General features: G+C 34.9%; 1 protein-coding gene across 50 annotated transcripts in view; it reads left to right on the forward strand.

Moving 5' to 3' along the window:
* The window catches only part of CLASP2 (cytoplasmic linker associated protein 2), a 217,789-nt gene that overhangs the window by 50,135 nt on the left and 145,157 nt on the right, over nucleotides 1-22,497 (forward strand). For 41 of the 50 annotated variants that reach the window (XM_077991295.1, XM_077991306.1, XM_077991296.1 and 38 more), the window contains one exon: nucleotides 14,030-14,176. In XM_077991295.1, coding sequence (XP_077847421.1) covers nucleotides 14,030-14,176 — 147 coding nt within the window. Of the gene's footprint in view, nucleotides 1-13,456; nucleotides 13,649-14,029; nucleotides 14,177-22,497 lie in introns of those variants that run through there. The other 9 variants (XM_077991323.1, XM_077991319.1, XM_077991327.1 and 6 more) reach the window with 1 other exon arrangement.

Raw genomic sequence — 22,497 nt, forward strand, 5'->3', positions numbered from 1 at the left:
CCTTTTAAGATGCACAAGGTGTAATTTGATTAAAAATAGATTTTTGCCAGTGTTTCAGTTTGGTAAGAATAATTTTAAAAACACATTATTTCTATAATGCCTAATAGTTCTCCAAAGCACTTTTGTATACTTGATATATATTAACTCCTCAGGTATGAACAACTCTATGAAGTGTTCAGAGTATTTTGGTATTTCCATCTTACAGATTGGGAAACTGAGACCTGCTGAGACAATATGTCCCAGATCCAGGCACAGAAAGCAAACCAGAACCAAATCTAGGGTCCCAAATGTGCATTTGGTATTTTCCATTATAACACTTAATACTTGAGCTTTTTTTCTTTTTCCGTTACACCTTTTTCTGTTATGAGGCCTAGAGATATACTTTATAATCACATCAACATCACAGATATGTATGAAGGGAAATCTGAAGTTCCTCAAAAATGTTTTGAGTGTTTTTTTGCTAGGTTCTTAAGGAAGACTGGTCCTTATCTGGAGGTTTTAACTCTTAGTGGTTTCAGCCTTCTTTGACTATGTATGTAGTGAACTCTTCTAAAAAGTCATTCCCCTAGGGGCTATGAGGGATAGGATACAAATGTATCAAAATGATGGTATTGGTAGACAGTCATTTAAACTATTAATGTACATTTAAATGGAAATCTGATAGAAAATTTGGTTTGGCATATCGTCATGATTTATTCAAAGAATTTATGTAACCATTTTATATGATCTTATGGAAATAAATGAGAAAACAGTTTTTCAGCTATCAATTTTTAAGACAAAAGCAGGATTAACAAATAAGTTCTCATATACTTAAGGGCATTGCCAAGTTTCTCCCTTTTTTTAAAAAAAAAAAAACCTAATTTGTAGATAACTCTAAATGTTGCATTTGGTGTAGGCCATATCCAGATTTTATTTTCTTTCTTAAACATTTTAGGTTCAATGGTTATAGTTTTATGTTTACTTTGTTTTTCTTTTTTTAGATAATACATAACATTTGGACTGTTTAGGAATATATTGATTATTTTTTTAAAAAGTAACCTCTGACGAAGATGAGAGGATAACATTTCAGCTAATTCTCTTCTATAAAAATGTATACCTTTATAAAAAATTTAAACAATAAAGATATGTATATAGTAATAGGCTATCTTGGAATTTATATAGTTGTTAACAGTTTGATATATACTCCTGCATATTAGTCTTTGTCACATCCAATGCACATACACTATACCAGAGTCATGTAAACATATAAAACAGGAACATATAAAACAAATGGATTATAGTGCCCCTACCTGATGTTTTTTGTTTATTTTAATTATGAACTTAATATACAATGTCATTGCCCTTTCAAAATTCAAACAATGAAAATAAAGCAAAAATCCCTTCAAAACCACCTTCAAGACCTGATCCCAGGTATAAACAGAGGAGAACACTTTTATTAATATGGAGCCTGTCTTTTTCTACCTGTTACTGTGCCTTTACGTACATATTAAGTATCAAAGTATATGGTTTTGCTTTGACTGTGTTTACATAAATGATACCATTCTGAATGTAATTTTGCCATTTGCTGTGTTTACTCAGTATGGGATGGAGCTTTTTAAAAAATACCATTGTGTTATTCTGCATCATTTTTTTAAACGGTTTGTAATATTCTATAGTATGGACATATTATAACCATTTTGTCTTCTATGGAAATTTATTTACTATATATAAGTTTTCTAAATGGTTCTGAAATAAGCACCTTTGTACAAACCACATGTGTTTGTGTATACACACACACATATATATTTCTTAAAATAGTCTGGACGTGGAATTTCTGAATCAAAGTTTTCATTCATTTTAGAATTGTGTTAGGTATAGCTAATTTGCTCCAAAAGAGGCTAAAGCCACACATACACTCCCACCAGTAGTGCCTGCTGTCCTACATTCTTTTCAGTTCTGGTTATTATTAAAATTTGCCTGTCAGATGGTTGAAAAATATCTCACCCTGTATAAACATCTGTGCTTTCTGATAAGATTGATCATCTTCATATGTTTGGTTATTTATATTTCCTTTTCGGTAGATGCCTTTCAGCATCGTAGCCAACTTTTTGGTTGTTGTTTGTTTATACTTGCTTTTTATATATTCCAGTTATTAATCTATTATCTATTGAATATGTGATGTAAGCTTAACTTCAAGACCACGTGAAAGATTTCATTAGCAGTTTTATATCTAGGCAAACTTGGATTTGTGAAGCACTATAATGGCTTTCACTTAAGAATAGGGGGCGGGTTTGGGGGGCTTTTCAATTTAGTTGTCCTCACCCTTACCCATGAGTATTAAACCAAGCAGTCATATAATCATGCAGTAGCTCTGGTCAGTCAAACCAGATAGAGTTAAAAACCTGTAGGATTATTATGTGGTGCTGAGCCCTGCAGTCTGCCTCAAAAAGCAGGCAAGAGGAATTTGGCCTTTTGTTGTTATGCTGCAGAGTGGCTGGAAAGAAGTAAGGTTTTGTTGTAAATAGATTGTTTCTAAACTTTTAACATTTCAAGACAATCTGTTATTCCAAAAATGAGTTTTTAAAAATGTATGTACAAGCGATGATATAACCATGACTTTCTAGAGACCAGCCTTCTGGGACTCCATCGAACTAATATATAACTTGGTGTATATATATATACACACACACATATATATAACTTGATTTGTATACATATCTATAGCTTGGTGTATATATATACACACACACACATATATATAACTTGGTGTGTGTGTGTGTATATATATATATAACTTGATCTACAATTGTTTATAGGATAATAACAAGAAATTAATACTAAATAGATCTCTCTTCTATGCTGTTGAATATTCTTTGTGATACACTAGGACTGGGTAATTTAAATTAATGACAGAAAGCAACCATTTGACTTACTGGCAGGAAGGCTAACTTTTCTTGTAGGAACATTGATAGAGGGAAAAGAAGTCTGTAAGGTGAAAAAGTAAATTACAAGGGACAGAAGACTGGGCATTAGCAGTAATACAGGCAGTAAGTAGCAGGCACTAAGATTGAAAAAAGACAATGACTAAAATAAAGCCACCCTATAGTACCTTCCTGCTGTAGCTATTGAAGGTGTTGTACAACCATCCTGTGTTTTAGGTCTGTGTTAAGGGCATCTAAGTGCATATACTTTACCTTTGAATAAATAGTATCCTTCTAAGGCAGTCTCATTTAACCCCTTGGATCCAGGGGGTTGGGCACCAATAGTAACATATCCTCAAACCTGGTGTTGCTAATAAACTTGAATCTTCAAGAAAAAGTTTACATATTTTCTTTATACATATAGAATAGTACAATTGATGTTCTTACAGCTGCAATACTCTAAACTGTCTTGAAAATTTAAGTACTTGAAATGACTAAATTTTGTAAAGGTTCTAAGTAAACCTTATTCTGAGCCTCATTTGTTATTTAGTTTGATATTATGGCCATTATGGCATTTGATATTATGGCCATTATGGCATGTGTTATTTAATTTCATTAATTTCATTAATTCATGTGTTATTTAATTTCATTGTCTCTTTACTTCATTGGACTGTTCAAAGTCTTGAATTTTTAAAGGACCCCATTTAAATAAAAGGGCAAAAGTCTTCAAATATATTTTTAACTAGTCAGTTATATCTACCTAGAAATTTCAAGATACTTTATCAAATATCTTGGCCTCTATTCCGCTTTGTATAGAACTGACTTTCTTATAAATAAATAGTTAACTAAGGTTGTGCTACTGAGAATACTGCATCTTCATGTGAATATTACAATATAGCCAATTGTCTTATTTTTGAAGTGCTTGAATTTTCAATTTCTAATAATTTTACTAAAGTTTTTCATTTTAGTTTAAATTGAAGATGTTTTAAATTTTTACTATTTGATTCTTTTACTTCTGAAAGCTTGTGATTTTCTTTAGCTGTGGGAAGCTTTCTCCTATTATTTTTTCGTAAGTTTTCCCCTTTATTAGTTTAGTCTTTTCTTACCTATTATTCAGATATTGAACTTTCTGGGTTGATCTTCTGTCTTTTATGTTTTGTCTTCACTTTCCAGTTTTATGTCTTTCTCTTATCCTATATTCTGGGAGATATCCTTGACTTTCTTATAATTTTTTAATGAAGCATTTCAAACATGCCTAGAAATAGAGAGTATTATAATGAACTTCCATTACTACTCATCATCCAGTTTCAAGAAATTATCAATACATGACTAGTATTTATTCATCTATATCCCTACCCTATCTTTTCCCAGCCGTAGTATTCTGCTGGACTGAGATGTGTGTGTATGTGCACATGGTACTCATCATGTATATCAAATAAAGTGTCTTTTAGAAAGACAGTTACAATACCATTGTCACACCAAAAGTTTAACCCTTAGTGTCAAATAATATGTTCACATTTTCTCAATTGTTTTATAAACATCTTTTTACAGTTTGTTTTGAATCAGTGTTTGAAGAAGGTTTACCATTGCAATTGGTTGAGGTACCTCTTAAGGCTCTATTCATCTATAGGATTTATCTCACTTTTTTCTCCTCTTGCCATTTATTTATTTATTTATTTATTTTTGAGACGGAGTCTCGCTCTGTCGCCCAGGCTGGAGTGCAGTGGCCGGATCTCAGCTCACTGCAAGCTCCGCCTCCTGGGTTCACGCCATTCTCCTGCCTCAGCCTCCCGAGTAGCTGGGACTACAGGCACCCGCCACCTCGCCCGGCTAATTTTTTGTATTTTTTTAGTAGAGACGGGGTTTCACCGTGTTAGCCAGCATGGTCTCGATCTCCTGACCTCGTGATCCGCCCATCTCGGCCTCCCAAAGTGCTGGGATTACAGGCTTGAGCCACCGTGCCCGGCCACCATTTATTTATTGAAGAAAAAAAATGTGTTAAATATTCTTCCTGCACACTAGATTTTTTTATTGTGTTGTATGGTGCTTTTATATTTCTGCTTTTTAATGTTTATCTCCTGTATTTCCTCAAAATTGAAAATTTTTCTAATGACTTGATCAGAATCAAGTCTCATGTGTGATATTTTGGATTTCTGTCAGAAGGCATACACTGTCTGATTGTCTTTCTTTGTGATGCTAATATTGAACTGTGAGTTTAGGTGTTACCAGCCTGATCCATCCTTTATACAGTTCCCCCTCAGCCTTTCATTTAGTGATTTTGGCAGGCATTGATCCCAATTGCTTTTTTAGAGGATTATATTGTCTACTTTGTGATTTGGAAGGAAGTCAAAAATAGAAGCAAGGAGACCAGTTAATAGACTGTGGTAGTAATATAGGCAAAGACAATACTGGTGTGGCCTTAGATTAGGAGTGGCAGCAGAGGTAAAGAGAAATAGGTGGATTTAAGCACGAGAACTGTTGGTAGATGATCTCTGTGGGTCAAAGGAAAACTTGAGGTGGGTTACAACATTATGAGCTTGAGCAGCTGAATAGATGGTGACGTTATTTACTGGGATTGGGGAGGACTTGGGGAGATCAGTTTTGGATGATGTTGGTGTTACGTATCTATATGAAATTAGAGTGACTTGGAGATACCCATGGGGGTGGATATCTAGTAGGCAATTGGATGTATAGGTCTGGAACTCAGAGATGGTCTAGGCTAGAGACAAACATTTGAGAGCTGTCAGCATATAGAAAGTATTTAAAACCATTGAGAATAAATGAGGTCATTTAGAGAGTGTGTAGTCTGGAGAAAAGGAGAATATTCAACATTTAATTGTTGGGTAGAGAAAGAACAGCCAGCAGAAGAGACTTAGCTTGAGGTACCTGTGAGATTAGAGAAAAGCCAAGGAGAGCTTCCCATTGCAAAAGCACAGTGTGGAAAGTGTAGACAGCTGAAATTTGAGTTTTCCGAGGCATCTGTGGTATAATAGTTTATAGGGATTATTGTTTCCTAATCTCAGTTTGTAATTTAGCTGTTAGATATAACCATAGTCACTGCTGGATATGCAAGAGTGTAAAACAGTTTAGAAATCCCACGTCTTGTTGTTCATTGTTTTAATTAGAATAAGGAAGGATACAACTTCAAGGGAAAAGAGGAACTTTGGTATAAGAAACTACTTAATGTGAATCGGAGCATATTTTATGCATGAAAATTCATGGTGTTGGGGGTTCTTCTTACTGAACTGTTTGTTTCGCTGAAGAAAATTCACACAAGATGTATTTTTTTTTTCTATGAGATGTGGTATAAATTTTGGCTTGCTCTTTTATTTGCCATGTAAAATGGAGCAGTTTTTCATCTTTTATATGAATTTGAGAAGCAGAAGTTTCGGGTTTTGGAATACATGTACCCATAAAAGTGAAGTGGAGGCCGGGTGTGGTGGCTCATGCCTGTAATCCCAGCACTTTGGGAGGCCAAGGCGGGCAGATCATCTGAGGTCAGGAGTTTGAAACCAGCCTGGCCAACATGGTGAAACCCCATCTCTACTAAAAAGACAGAATTAGCTGGGTGTGGTGGTGCATGCCTGTAATCCCACCTACTTAGGAGGCTGAAGCAGTAGAATCGCTTGAATCTGGGAGGCAGAGGTTGCAGTGAGCCAAGATCACACCGTTGCACTCCAGCCTGTGTGACAATAACAAAACTCTGTCTCAAAAAAAAAAAAAAAAAGAAAAAAGTGAGGTGGAAAGTTTAGAAAGCCATTTCAATACATGGCTTTCCTGAAGTGAGAAAAAGAAAAAAAGGGATAAGGCATGATTAATATAAATTCACAGACCCTTATCTGAAACCTTGGGGTCCACTTGTGTTTTGGAATTCGGAATGTATTAGATTTTAGAAAATTAACAAGGTCATACCCCGTGCATTATGTAACTGTTTCTGCTGGGCTTGGGGCAGTACCCTATAATCAAGCACATTAATGTTTTTTGGGTTTGTTTTTTTTTTTTTTTTTTTTTTGAGACAGGATCTCACTCTGTTGCCCAGGCTGAAGTGCAGTGGCGCGATCTTGGCTCACTGCAGCCTCTGCCTCCTGGGTTCAAGGGATTCTCCTGCCTCAGCCTCCCAGGTAGCTGGGATTACAGGCATGCACCACCACAACTGGCTAATTTTTGTGTTTTTTGTAGAGATGAAGTTTCGCCATGTTGGCCAGGCTGGTCTCAAACTGCTGGCTTCAAATGATCCACCCACCTTGGCCTCCCAAAGTGCTGGGATTACAGACGTGAGCCACCACGCCCAGCCATGTTTTTGCCATTAAATGTATGTGAGTTCATACCGAGTAGAATACACATAAATAGCTTCATGTCAGTTCACATCATGTTTTGTCATAAGCTGAGTTCAGATCAGTTTTATGCTACCAAATGAGTTTAAAAGACAAAAGCTGGGTTTTCAGAGCCTTTTGACTTTCAGGCATGCAGACACGTCATTGTGGGCCTATAGTGTTTCAGTGCTTGCTGGGGACAGTTTCCAAGTGTTACTTGAGGTAACAAAAGGCAAAACCTTATCTTAACTTGGTCTTCTTTTTCCTCCTCCCCTTCTCCCTTCTTCTACTCCTTCTTTCCTTCAGTCTCTTCCTCCTCTTTTTCCTGCTCTATTTTAATCGCTTCCTCCATCCACCTCCTCTTCCCCTCCATCCACCTCCTTTTCCCCTCCATCTCTTCCATTGTTCTCCATTTCCTCCTCCTGTATTTCATCTCTTCTCCCTCTCCTGCCTCCTCCATTTCCATCTCTTCCTCCTTCATTTCCATCTCTTCCTTCTCTATTTCTATTTCTTCCTTTTCTCCATTTTCTTTCCTTCTTTCCCATCTCCATTATATAGAAAACCACTGCAGCCTGCTCACTTTAATAATTTCTATCCTTCAATATATTTTAATATGCTTATCTTGTTCAGTTTCTGCACCCAACCATACCACTCTCTTTTTGAAACTTTGGAGCAAGAACAAAAGTGTCAACATAATCATAATTTGTAGTTTGCTTTTTGTGTTTGATTCTTCTTTTGTTTATTCAGTATTATAGCACCTACTATATGTATCCTAAATAATATCTTCTGATTTGTCTTTCAATTCACTAATGATCCTTTGAGTTGTGTCTAAGCTACTGTTATGCCTGCCCACTGAATTTAAATTTCAGTTACTATATTTTTATTTGTAGAAATTGCATTTGGTTATTTTAAAAATCTATGTCACTTTTAATAATTTTTCAATTCCCAAAGTCAAGTTTGCTTAGTTATTGCATAGTCCATGTCCGATAACTCTAGGATTTTAAGTGGGTCTTTTCTTATTGTCTTTCTTTTTATATTGTTCTTGGCTCATGGTTTCTTGATTCCTGTTGTACCTGCTGCCTTTTGGGAAATTATTTGTGGGAATAGTTTGAGGCCAGACACTTCCCAGGGAAAGTTTGCATTTTGTTTGGCTGTTGGTTGGACACTTCCCAGGGAAAGTTTGCATTTTGTTTGGCTGTTGGTTGGAAGTACTACCTGTCTGAGCCCACAGAGTTTAAGGTCTTGGGTGTCTGGACCGCCCAAGCAGTTGACCTTAATGAAGCACTCTATCTGATTCACTTCTCTGTTATTCTTTTTCAAGAAGAGCTTGAAAGGAATTGACCGTAGGAAAATTAAGATCTTTTTTTTTTTTTTTTTTTTTTTTTTTTTTTTTTTTTTTTTTTTTTTTTTGAGACGGAGTCCCGCTCTGCCGCCCAGGCTGGAGTGCAGTGGCCGGATCTCAGCTCACTGCAAGCTCCGCCTCCCGGGTTTACGCCATTCTCCTGCCTCAGCCTCCCAAGTAGCTGGGACTACAGGCACCCACCACCTCGCCCGGCTAGTTTTTTGTATTTTTCAGTAGAGACGGGGTTTCCCCGTGTTAGCCAGGATGGTCTCGATCTCCTGACCTTGTGATCCGCCCGTCTCGGCCTCCCAAAGTGCTGGGATTACAGGCTTGAGCCACCACGCCCGGCCGGAAAATTAAGATCTTATTTGTGATTTACTTTAACCTCGAGGGTATAGTTGTTTGGTATACCAGCTTTTTGGGGAAGAGTCCTCTGTTAGACACTGCATCTAATGTGGGTTTTGAATTCTGTTCCCTTTGCCCCACAAGGCCTTCAGAATAGAACTAGCTCCACTGTACTGGTTTTATCCTTGTATTTTTTACTATATTATAAAATATTTATTGCTTTTATTATGTATAAAATATTTACATTATTTAGTGTGTATCATTATTTGCATTTGTAATATTGCTTTAAATAACTTAGTAATGCTTTCACTGGAGACTGAAAGTCTCCATACTGTGAAATGTGTGCCATTCTAGATATTGTTCCACATGTTGAAGATATAACAGGGGCAAAGCTGACAAAAGTTTTTAATCCTATAGCTCATATATTTCAGTAGCAGGACACAGATAAGCAAAATAAGTAAAATATATAGATGATAAGTGCTAGGAAAAAACAACACAGGCAGGGATACATCAGAGTACCAGGGTATTGGGAAGTTTGTGATTTTAGTATCCAGAGAAAACTTCATTGAGAAGGCAACAGATGAATAAAGACATGAAGATGGTAAGTGAACAGTATGGATGTGGATGAAAAAAGCATTCTAGGCAGAAGGAGCAAGTGCAAAGGCTCTGCCATGAATCATTAGAGGGAGGCTAGGCTGGTGGGGGGGATTAGAGAGAAAGAAGTAGGAGATAAGGTTGGAGAGACCTGCGTGACAATTGATCTTAGAGTTCTGGTAGACCTTTTTATGTAGTTACAGGAGGATTTGAACAGTGGTGTGATATGACTTTGTTCAACCCAGGATGCCATGTTGAGAATAAACTTTAAGGGACAAGGTAAGCAGCGGGAAGAGTTAGTTGGCTGTGACGATTATTCCTAGACTGTTCTAGGTAATGGGGTTGCAGCATAAACAAGACAAAGTTTCTGCTCCTTAAGAAGCTTCCAATCCACATATAAAAATCAGTGTCTGTTATTTCAGTAAGTGATAGCTGCTAGGAAGAAAATAATCGAGACTTGTTTTGATATTTCATAGTTATTTAGAAAAAAATTTAAGCCCAGAATATTTATAACCCTTTACAAATGTTTAACAAATTTTAAGTTTTAGGGCTAATGATAATGAATTCGTTTTATGGATTCTTTTAGCCAATAGTAAAAAAAATCTATAGGCCGGGCGCGGTGGCTCAAGCCTGTAATCCCAGCACTTTGGGAGGCCGAGGCGGGCGGATCACAAGGTCAGGAGATCGAGACCACAGTGAAACCCCGTCTCTACTAAAAATACAAAAAATAATTAGCTGGGCGCGGTGGCGGGCGCCTGTAGTCCCAGCTACTCAGGAGGCTGAGGCAGGAGAATGGCGGGAACCCGGGAGGCGGAGCTTGCAGTGAGCCGAGATCGCGCCACTGCACTCCAGCCTGGGCAACAGCGTGAGACTCCGTCTCAAAAAAAAAAAAAAAAAAAAAATCTATAACCTTATTGGAAGTGGGTAAAATTTTATTTCTTCCTATGTTTATAGATTTATTTATTTTTCTTTTTAGTTCAGTTTTTGTTTTATATATTTGAAGCTGTGTTACTGGGTACATAAATATTCAGGGTTCTGATTTTTTTTTCCCATGGAATAACCCTCTTTCTCATTGTTAAACATCTCTATCTCTAGTAATGCTTTTTCAAGCTGCTTTGTTTGAAATTAGTGTAGCTACACCAGCTTTCTTTTGATTTGTGTTTTCCCTGGTCTATCTTTCCCTAACCTTTTTGTGACCTTGTATGTAAAAATATATCTCATTTAAGCAGTCTGTTTTAAAAAAATCCAGTCTGGGTTTTTCACTTGTACTAGTTCATTTATATTTAAGAGAATTACTGATATACTTGGTTTTATATTTACTATTTTATTTTCTATCATGTCCACTTGTTTTATTTTTCTTTTTGTCTCTCTTCAGTTAATCAGATATTTTAAATTTATTTTCTTTTTCTTCTATGTGTATACTTTTCTTTTCTTTTCTTTTTTTTTGAGACGGAGTCTCGCTCTGTCACCCAGGCTGGAATGCAGTGGCGCGATCTAGGCTCACTGCAATCTCTGCCTCCCGGGTTCACGCCATTCTCCTGCCTCAGCCTCCCAAGTAGCTGGGACTACAGGTGCCCGTCACCACGCCTGGCTAATTTTTTGCGTTTTTAGTAGAGACGGGGTTTCACCATGTTAGCCAGGATGGTCTCGATCTCCTGACCTCGCGATCCACCTGCCTCAGCCTCTCAAAGTGCTGGGATTACAGGTGTGAGCCACTGCGCCCAGCCTACTTACTCTTCTTTAGTAGTTAGCCTAGAGCAGAGATTGGCAAACTGTTACTTGCAGATCAAATCCATCTGCCCTCCTGTTTTTGTATATAAAATTTTCTTGAAACACAACCACACCCATTTGTTTACATATTGTGTGTATATAACTGCTTTGGTGCTATAATGTCATAATTGAGTAGTTGCATGGATAGGCCATATGTGTATGGTTTACAGAGCCTAAAATATTTGCTGTGTGGTCCTTTATAGAAAAAGAATGCCATCCCCTCCCCTAGGGGAGTGATTTTTAAACTCAATCATGCATCAGAATGACTAGAAGGGCTTGTTGACACACAGATTACTAGGCTACATCTCTAGAGTTTCTGATTCAGTAGGTTGGGTTGGGGACCAAGAATTTGCATTTTTAACAAATTGCCAGGTGATATTTTGCTGCTGGTATAGGGGCCACATTTCGAGGACTGGTGCCGTAGATATTACTATGCATCTTTGACTTACTATAATCTAAAATAAATTATTATGTTTACTACTTCCTCAGTAAAGCTCAAATCTTTAGACTTGAGTTTGTTTGCTTACCTCTCAGTAGTACCATTTTACCATAACCTCATACTGGAACAGCCCGTGTCTGTCAGTAGTAGAATGGATATTAATAAATTGTGGTACTTTCATACAGTAGAAAACTATCAGCAATGAAAATGAATCTTCCAAACATTATCTTCCAACATTGAGTAAAAAGAAGCTAGATACCAGAATATATATTGTATGATTCATTTTATATAATGTTCAAAAATGAACAAAACCAAGTGTTAGAATTCAAGACTAGTTAGCTTTGGTAGGAAATGTAGACTTTTAGGAGTCTTGAGGGCACTTACAGGATGCTGGTAATAATCTATGGATCTGGATACTGGTTATACTGCATGATCATTTTGTGAAAATTAATTAGCTATATACTTATGATTTGTATGCTTTGCTGTATTTTGATAAAAAGTTAAAAAATTAATTTCCCAGTAGTTTGAGAAAAGAGTTAATTTTTTTTTAATGGTATGGACATATTTACTGTTTTCAATTCTTGTGTGTGTGTGTAGGAACAGAATACTGTTTCCATGGGAACTTCTGGCTACTCTGTGTGTCAGTGCTTAACTTTCTGTAGATTTGTATGTCTACTCTGTCTTTCTTAACTGCATTTTTTTAACATAACAGTAGCAAAAAAGTTTATTTGGATTTGTATTAGTGTTTTTAACAAAGCAGTCTATGTACTGCATAGGTTTTAAGCTTATTAATTTATCCAAACTGATTCCCTAATAGTGTTATGCTAAAAAAACAATTTTTTAAGAGTAGAAGATAATTTTTTCCTGCAAGTTGTATTACTTAAAAACACTTTCTGAAATAGAGTGTGTGGCTTTAGAGTGTCTATTTGATTCTTTTTTCTTTTAATAAATAAAAGTCTTAAAACTTTCTTGGCATATTTTCATTAAAATATATTTTAATAGTTATATTAAATAGTTATATATTAAAAATAGTTATTTTTCTTTAAAAATATTTAATAGTATCTCATAGGAATTATTTAATTCTAGGTGACTGGGTATTTGTTTAAGTAAAGAAAGTCCATTGAAAGGAAAAGATTCTGGCATATTCATCTGAAGTGTGTGGTAAAGCTGCTTCTCTGCCTCGCCCATGTTGTTTGTCATGGTTGATTTGTGCAGGGTCCTAGAGAAAACCATCTTCTCAGGAGAGTAGAATACACTGTGTGTGTGTGTGAGAGAGAGAGAGAGAGAAAGAGAGGATGCTGGGAGGTGTTTCATTTGCATATAAGTAGATGATACTAGTGTGGTCATTCATATTCCGAAAGGAGCCTTGTAGAATCATTTATGAAAACAAATTGTTTTGTTTGGTTTCTATGGCTTAAATAAAGAGCAGATTTTAAGATTACAGAGTTAATTATGCACAGTAATGAGCACTGTGGCAGTCTATGCTTTACTGATGCAATAAGCATCCTAGCAGAATGAATATTGCATAAAACCTTATTTTCTATTTATATATATTTTCATGTCAAATAAGAAAAACATAGATTTCTAAACCTTTAGTTTTGAATGCCTTTGAAATTTTGATATAGAATAAAGATTATAGCTAATAGAGAATTTTTTAGATGCATGGAGAATTTTTACCTTTCATCTGGCAGTAGCTGCCATAAGATGATGTCACCTTGTAGCTGATTGGCTGTTGCAGCACCTAGGGCAGGGAAGAGAAAGAAAAATGCCGGCACAAACCTCAGTGGTGGTTCTGTGGTTGTTTCTGTCTTTTTTTGATAGAATCTTTGATTAGTATCGAATTTACTGTATTTGGCCATGTGAACTATTGGGAGCCTCCTAGGGTGAGGGAAATTAAGAGCTTTCAGAGGAATGAGGCGACTGATTTGCAAACGGATCTGTGATTGTAAGTTGCAGCATCTGGGTATAAGGAATAAGGCAGGGCATGCTAGAAGATACACTATGGGAGGAGCTGGCAGAAAATGCAGAGTAGCAAAAACATGAAAAATACTTTTACTACCTTTAGAGTTAATGTTTTGTTTTATGTTTTGACTTAATATGTATAAGTAAGAAGTGTGAAAATAATGCATTTTGATTTTGAATTACAGAGGATTATTTTATATGGTGTTAGCCAATATATAAATGCTTATTCAAAGGACCTTTATTGTATATGATATATCTTACCAAAGTAATGATTTTATATATGGCTTTATTTTATTTTTTAGCTTTAGGGAAAATGGATCAAAGCTTAGTTCTCTTAAATACATTTTTCGAATGCTTTGTGCAGATAAAAGCTTCGATGATGAAGAATCAGTGGATGGAAATAGGCCGTCATCAGCTGCTTCAGCCTTCAAGGTTCCTGCACCTAAAACATCCGGAAATCCTGTCAACAGTGCAAGGAAGCCTGGTTCAGCAGGTGGCCCTAAGGTTGGAGGTAATGTAAATCCATTTCGAATCTGTTATGCATGCTCCATCCCCTTGATATGGCCACACATACTTAGAACTTCAGAGGAATATGTTTATTCATGACTGCAGCACGATTGCAGATCTGGAGTCTGTTGCAACACTCAGAAGAATATGATACCCTTTTGAAATGTATAAAATATTGTATACTGCTATTTCCTCTAAGAACATATGTGAATTAGTCTCTTCTTGAGGGTTATTTATTTTTCAGATGCCATTTTGAAAAAGATTTATGGAAGTTTTTTGGGGTTTTTTTTATTTTTTAAGCAGAGAACAGGTTTTTCAGAATTTGGCTACTAATTTTCAAGTACAATAGCTGTTACAGAAATGTAGAATTATGTAATGTTTTTACACCTTCCTCTAGGTAGTAAGTCTTAAATACTGCAGCATTTAAAAAATGGTTGAAGATACTGGGTATTGAATCATTTGTCACAATAGGAGATGGGTGGTGGTCAAGTAAAATTGCCTCAAAAATGGTTCCTGTATTAAGTCATAATAGGAAAATAAGAAAAAGCAGGTTTCATGCAATTTTACAACACATAGCATATTCATTGATCATATTAGAACTGGTTTTGGCATATTGTTTATCTTTAAATTTTTTAGTGGATATTCTTTCATGTGTTAATTAGAAAACCATGAGTATATTTCCGGTGTTAGTTTCTGCCAAATCTTTCTGATAAAGTGAATCTGTGAAAATAAGGGTAAGTATTTAATTCTAAAAGGACGGTAATCTCTTTCTCTTTTCCTTCCTTTCCTATTTAAAAATAAATTTGTGTCTTAGTTGTGATATTTTGGGAAAACAGATCTTTCCTTGTTTACAATAACTGGTGAGAAAATCATGGTCTTGAGGATTTTTGTTTTTTCTTTTTGTCTATAGTACTTTTTATTAAAAACCAAAAAGGAAAGAAAAATAAACTATGTATCTTGACCAGGTTCCATAAGGAGTTGTGTTCCCTTGATCTTTCTATACAACCTCCAATTTTTTCCCATCATATGAGATTCTAAATATAGAAAAACTATCATAAGTATTTCATTTAAACTATCTTCTGTGTCATATAATTCGCAATAAAGATGCTATGATATATATACATACACATGTGTGTATACATATATATGCAGATGTAACTAAATAGCTGAAATTAAAATGTCTCACTGATTTCTCTGGATGTTTCAAGTAATCTGTACTTTAGATTTTTAATTATTTTCTTTTTGTCTTGTAATTTTATGGTTATATTCTCATCCAAATGTTAGTTATGATATCCTATTAGAAGATAGTTATTATGTTGCGTTCCTATTTACCGCTAGTAAAAAGTTTATGACATTTTTTGGTTTCTTCCTTTTATAACAAATAGCTCTCTTCAGTCATTACAAGGAAAATATTTTTCTTAATTTTGAATTACAGAATTCTAATCTATGATACTATAATAATTTTATGAAACTGTCTTTTTAGCTCAAAATAGATGAATATTTGAGATTTGTGGTGATAATATTTAACATTTTATGAATTGAATCAGTGGTTTATAATTTTTTTTTTCATGGTTTGGTATCTTTTTAGAAGAAAATTGAAATTTACCTATCATGAACCACTTAATTCTGATATTAATCATATTGATATAATCAGATACTCTTTTGTAAAAAGGATAAACTTTCTTAAGCTCCCCCACCCCCATTCTTGTAGTTTCTGTTCCTACCAGTTAAATGAAAAGGTTAAGTAGCTTTCATGATTATAGTAATTAATCACTTAAAGATTTTATTAGCCATCTAGGCAGCAGCCTTTCTGCCAAAAATAAGGGAGAAGCCTTCGTTCCTTTCTCATTTTTCTCTTCCTCTTCTTCCTCCTTCTTCTTCGTTTTGGCAATTGCAGGTATATTCTTGGTTTTTTTTTTGTTTTTGTTTTTGTTTTTAATCACAGCTCATTTAGGTTCATTGCCCATTTTTCTATCTAAGAAAAGAGCTACTGGCCAGAGGATATTGATATTACTTCTGAAATAAATGCCATTCTTGGCTGTCAGTCCTTCTTTGAAAATTTAACTTTAGTTTTTCTGGTCTTGGCAGAGAGACTTGTTGATTTTTAAATTGGTTGTGGAAAGTTTTCTTACAGTTGTAGAATTTTTGAGTTGGAAAAGACCTTGGGAGTCACATAGTTTTTTTAATAAAATTCCTGATAGATGATTATTCAACTTGACTAAAGTAGTACCATCTGCTCTGAATTAAAATTTAGAACAAAAATTACCTGCCGTGCCACTACACATAGACATAATCAACTGCTGAATTATGATTTTTCTTCCAGTTACTTTTCCAATTATTTTTACGTATACAAATATTTTCTTGGAAGAAGAACAAAATTGGCACTATTCATTATATAGTTTTTTCTAACTTATATTTTACCCTAAGCATTTTCTCATTGTTAAATTATTAATTGAAAATTATTCATGGCTAAACAATACCTAGGTTGCCGTAAGCCTTTTCTCCTTCTATAAACCGTGTCAGCATTCTTTTACATATATCTTTCAGCACATCTGCAATGATTTCTTTGGAATAAATTTCTAAAGTTCACTGGATCGAAAGAGCAGGGATTTTTAGCATTCTTTCAGTTTGGCAAAGTATTTTCCAGAAACAAGCCCATTTCAATTCTGAATAAACAAATTATTTTTTATGTTGCATTAAAATCTACCTCCTTGTAGCATATGCGGGGAAAATGAATTATTTGTCAACATGCTTTCAAATACTTGAAGATTGTTCTGTTTCTCTTCATGACTATTCTGTTTTCTGGACTATACATTCTCTTTCCCGTGATTTTACATTCAATGGTGGTGATTCAGTCTAAATGTATTATTTGCTATTCCAAGGTATATAATAAATAGATAAATGTAATTAGCTTCTAATTAAAGGAATATAGTAGGTGGAAATGTATAATAGTGACATAAGCTTGACACAGCCCACTGGGTTTGACAAATCTCATTTTCAAGTAAGATTACCAAAATAAAAAAAAATACAGTGAGCTTCTTTGGAATCGTGACTTAATCTGCTTTTGTAGTTTTGGAATGTATTTTACTTCTTCCAGAGATATCTATCAAGATTAGGGCTGTATGCTATTTTTAGCAAAGTATCCTATCCAGTTAATTAAAGCTCATAAGTCTTGTGTTTAATCTTTAGTGTACGTTAATTTGCTTTGTTCTTTGGCCTTCGTTTGCCAACCTTTTCTTCTCATACTGTATTAATAATTGTGTAGCCTTTAAGCCAAGGAAACTTGAAAAAAAGGCTATGGCTAGGTTCATACCAATATAAATATCATTGCTATAAAAATCCATATATGTAAGTGTTGAAAGTGTTACCTTTGTGCATTACTAATTAGAATAAGGATAAAGTAAATTCTCAAATAGTCTGTTTTCTGAATAACACTTCTAACTTCATAACAGGAATTTAGATAAACACATTTTTCTTCTTTTGGCTCAGTGGTTACTAGAATTGTTGAAAGTACCTGATTATTTAAAATATTTATGTCTTTACAGTATTTTAGGTAACAATTTTTAATACAATTCTTTAATGTTCTTATATATATTCTTTCATTTAAATTTCAAAATGAAAGATTCTGAGATTTAAATGAAAGGATACATGTATATAAGAAAATCTCTGAGCAAACTGATTTTACTGATGAGCAAACTGCAATTTGGAGAAGTAACTTGCCCAGGGTCATTTATCTAGTAAGAGGACAAAGCACAAAAATCACTTTGTTATACTGCCATCGTACTAATTTCTATTGGTAAATAAGGTTTCTTTTAGATTCTATAGCACTGAGATTGTAATCTACAGAAATGATCACTACTTTTCGGCATCCATAAATCAGTCGTTTTAAAGCTCAACTAGTATGATTCCCAGCAAAATAGAGCATTTGGAATAAGCAGACCTTTAATTTTTACATTGTAAATAGAAATGCTTTTCAGTATTTTCTTGTCGAAATTGCCTTCTTCAAGTTTATTTTCTGGGTTACAATATCCCTATTCCTGTATCAATCATTTTGGCTGCTACTCTTCTTTAAAAATAAGGGTTGAATTAGATGATGATATAATTATCATTTTAGAAATAACTAGTACCAGATTTTGAGGTTAGTGATTTGTTATTGAAGCTTGTATGTAATCATTGAGACACATCATTGACCAAATCTTCAATTCTTAAAGTTCTCTTGTACTCACTCACTCACTCACTCACTCACTCACTCACTCACTCTAGTGGACAGTGTATTTTCTCTAAATTGTTTCTATCTAATGTAAAAGACTACTTTGAAATCATTTTAACTTTCAGTTCTTATAATTAGGTGATTACTGCAATTTTACATATAGTAGTACTTACTAATAATCTTTAGGATATTTTCTATTTGTTTTACTTTATGTCTAACCTGAAATTTTAAGAATGTCCAAATACTATTTTCTACAAATGATGCTAGTTATTCCCATTTTTCCCTTCATGCAGACAACAAAATTGTTTTCTTTTGAACAATAAAGATCACATGAATCAGTATATGTAATAAAACAAATCTTAAGAATTTTTTTAATTCTGGAATCCCAAATTTTGACTAGTAGACCTTAATTATTTTGTTTTTGAGCTTTCTGTGAAACCAAATAACACTTCTGTGTTTTGGTTTTGTTTTCTTCCTCTCTTCTTCCCTTACTGAAGAAGATACTAAAACTCAGAAGATTTTCACCCTAAAGGGGTGTTAAAGATGATCTGACCCAGATTCAGGAAGAGAGATTGAGCCTCAGAGCATTGAATGATGTACCCAAGATCAGACGGTTATTAGTAACCATCTAATGAGACAAGATGAGACGAGAACCCAGTGCTTGACCCACTGTCAGGGGCTTCCTCTTGTATCATTTCTGGGTAATCTCCTAAGTAATACTGCATATGGTACATATTTATTATTTTTAATCCCGTGTAGCAGATCACTATTACCGAAATCTGGAATTTAGGGATTGGCCAGTCACCAGTCTGTCTGAAATTACTGTGAAACCCAGATCCTTGCCTATCCATCCCTGATGCTTTCTGTCTTAACTTTGATTATACAGTACGTATGCTTTGAGTAAATAACATATAAATTATTTTAACTATAAAACAGTAAGTTGCGTTATTTCTTACTATGTATAAGAATATGTGTTTTACTGTAATATTATTTGACACCAGTTTTGTTTTACCTCCTGTGCAAAAATTAAAGTGACAAAGACATTTTATTGTGCAAGATTTATTTTTTGAGGAATTCAAAATGTTTAAGAGAAATTGAATAGGCCAACTGAAGACCTAGCCTTTCTGTGGATAAGTTACTGTTTCTATTTACATTTGTATATAGAGCTTACTATGTGCAAGGCTCCATGTTAATCAACAAAGAGGACCATATCGGGGCTGGACATGGTGGCTCACGCCTGTAATAACAGCACTTGGGGAGGTGGAGGTGGGCAGATCACTTGAGCCCAGGAGTTTGAAACCAGCCTGGGCACCATGGCGAAACCCTGTCTGTACACAAAATACAAAAATTATCTGGGCGTCATGGCCCATAACTATAGTCCCAGCTACTACGGAGGCTGAGATGGGAGGATCACTTGAACCCAGGAGGTTGAGACTGTAGTGCACTGTAATCACACCACTGTGCTCCAACCTGTGGGACAGCGAGACCTTGTCTTCAAAAAAAAAAAGGACCATATTGGAATGTTTAATTCATGGTTTTAAACTTACTACAAAAAGATACAGTACCTGCCCATTATTCTGCCAACTAGTGTTAATTATTGTTAGCATTTTGGTCCTCCCATACTTTATTTGCCTGTACTTTTTGACTGAAATTTGGGTGTTAGAAAATTGTGAAGTCTCTTATGGGAATACAAATTGAAGGTTTACCTCAGAAAAGAGTGAAATGTTACTATTATAGGTCTCACATATGAAGAATTTTCCATTAGTTAGAATCATTATAGTTGATCCATATGAAGTAGAAATTATAATAACTGCATGCTCAGCTTACATTTATCACTTACATTCTAATATAGTTGATTTGGTAAGAAGCATTGTTTCTATAAAGGACATGTGAATATAAACTGTTTTTTTCATTAACTGATCATTTCTCTCTTTAAAAACCAGTTTATGTGTTTCTTACTAATAAAAAGAATTGAAAGACATAATTTGATTTTTAAAAAGAAAGTCATCCTCATTGTTAAATCAAACAATGGAGAGTTTTAAAAAACTTTAATAACATCTTGCTTCTCTAATCCCATCACCCTGAGGTGTAACTAATGTTAAGTTTGATATGTATTCTTCAACATCCATGTTCATTTATGTAGGCACTCATATTAGGTTTTATTTTTCCCGTGTTAAACATACTAATAAAAACTTCACAAGTTGCTTTTTTTCACAGAACATCCATCAGCATCAAGAATGACAGCTATTGCATCCTTTTAATTAGTGATACAGTATTCCACATTATTGATGCACCATGATTTAATAAACTCTTTCCTTGTCGATGTCATGCAGGTTGTTTGCATCCTTAAGTCATTGCAGAAAATTCAGATCTTCATGTACTTACATGTTTTGAAATTCTGCTGTTTCTATTTTATAAAATAAATTCCTCTAAATGGAATTGTTTAATCAAAGGCTTTATGTGTTTTTAATTTTAATAAAGACAATATTTTACCTTCTGCAGCATTGAATATACCGGCCTCATTAATTATTGCCATTGTGATGGGTAAAAAATGATGATTCTTTAATTTGCATTTTTTTCCTCTACCTATCTGTCTGGCCAACAGCTTGCAAATATTTACTGAAGGCTTTTAGTGTGCTGCTAGTTTTGAAGTCTGTGGGAAATGTAAATGAACAAAAGACCTTGGCCTCTTGGAGTTTATATTCTAGTGAAGTTCAGATTTTTTTTTTTTTTTTTTGTGATGGAGTCTTGCTGTCTTGCTAAGGCTGGAGTGCAGAGGCGTGATCTCGGCTCACTGCGACCTCCGCACCCCAGGTCAAGCGATTCTCCTGCCTCGGCCTTTCAAGTAGCTGGGACAACAGGTGCCCACCACCATGCCCATTGTATTTTTAATAAAGACGAGGTTTCAGCATGTTGCCTGGCTAGTCTTGAATTCCTGACCTCCAGTGATCTGCCTGCCTTGGCCTCCCAAAGTGCTGGGATTACAGATGCAAGCCACCACACCTGAGAATTCTATAATGTTATCTGTAAAACAGTTCCCTCATCAGTTTTTATCTCTGTGACATTGACTTTTTGGAGTCTAGGCCAGTTGTTTTTTAAGATTGTCCTGTGTTCTGTATTTGTCTCATTTCTTTGTGATGTTATTTATTTCTCTAGCTCTTTTTTTTTCTGTAAATTTACTAACCTATATATTCACTTCCTTTTAGTCAGCTCATCTACATATTTAAGTTTTCTCAGTTGTCCTAAGAATATTTTTTATAGCTTTTAAAATTCAAACCAGAATATACTTATTCTCTCTTGGATAGTTGGTAATTTACTGTTTATTTCTCAGATGATTTTGTCTTTAAACAAAATTTTTGGCCAGGCATAGTGGCTCACGCCTGTAATCCCAACACTTTGGGAGGCCGAAGTGGGCGGATCACTTGAGGTCAGTAGTTCAATACCAGCCTGGCCAATATGGTGAAACCTTGTCTCCACTAAAAATACAAAAATTAGCCGGGTGTGGTGGCATGTGCCTATAGTAGTTCCAGCTACTCTGGAGGTTGAGGCAAAAGAATCGCTTGAACCCAAGAGGCGGAGGTTGTAGTGAGCTGAGATCACGCTACTACACTCCAGCCTGGACAGCAGAGCCAAACTCCGTCTCAATAAATAAAACAAATAAACAAACAAAAATTTTTTCCTGACTTTAGCCAGCTGTCTTTTGATATCTTTTATATATATTCAGAATTTTTTATATTCTCATTCATCTTTCTTTTATACCTGTAATTGCTGTTTAGTTATATTGAATTTCTGTTGGAGAATTATGTTATAGTTTTTTCCTTCTTGGTAGGTGTTTTTTTAATTTTAGGGAGTTACTTTTATCAACAGAAAATATTTCTGTTCTTTTGTTTTCTTATTGAAGAACAGTATAGATGTCAGATTATTTATTTTGTTTATGATGATATATTGGATTTTCATAGACCTCAAGAAACAAGTGGATTCCTTGAGGCCAGGAAAAAAAGGTTTGCTTAGTTTTTAAGTTTAAGAGTGCCCTCTTCTGTTGGTATAGTGAAATGCACCTTCTTTACTACATGATTTGTTGGGGGCTTTCTACTTCTGATTCTGTGATTACCGTC

The sequence above is a fragment of the Macaca mulatta genome, chromosome 2 (assembly GCF_049350105.2).
Source record: "Macaca mulatta isolate MMU2019108-1 chromosome 2, T2T-MMU8v2.0, whole genome shotgun sequence".
In the NCBI taxonomy this organism is placed as follows: Eukaryota; Metazoa; Chordata; class Mammalia; order Primates; family Cercopithecidae; genus Macaca; species Macaca mulatta.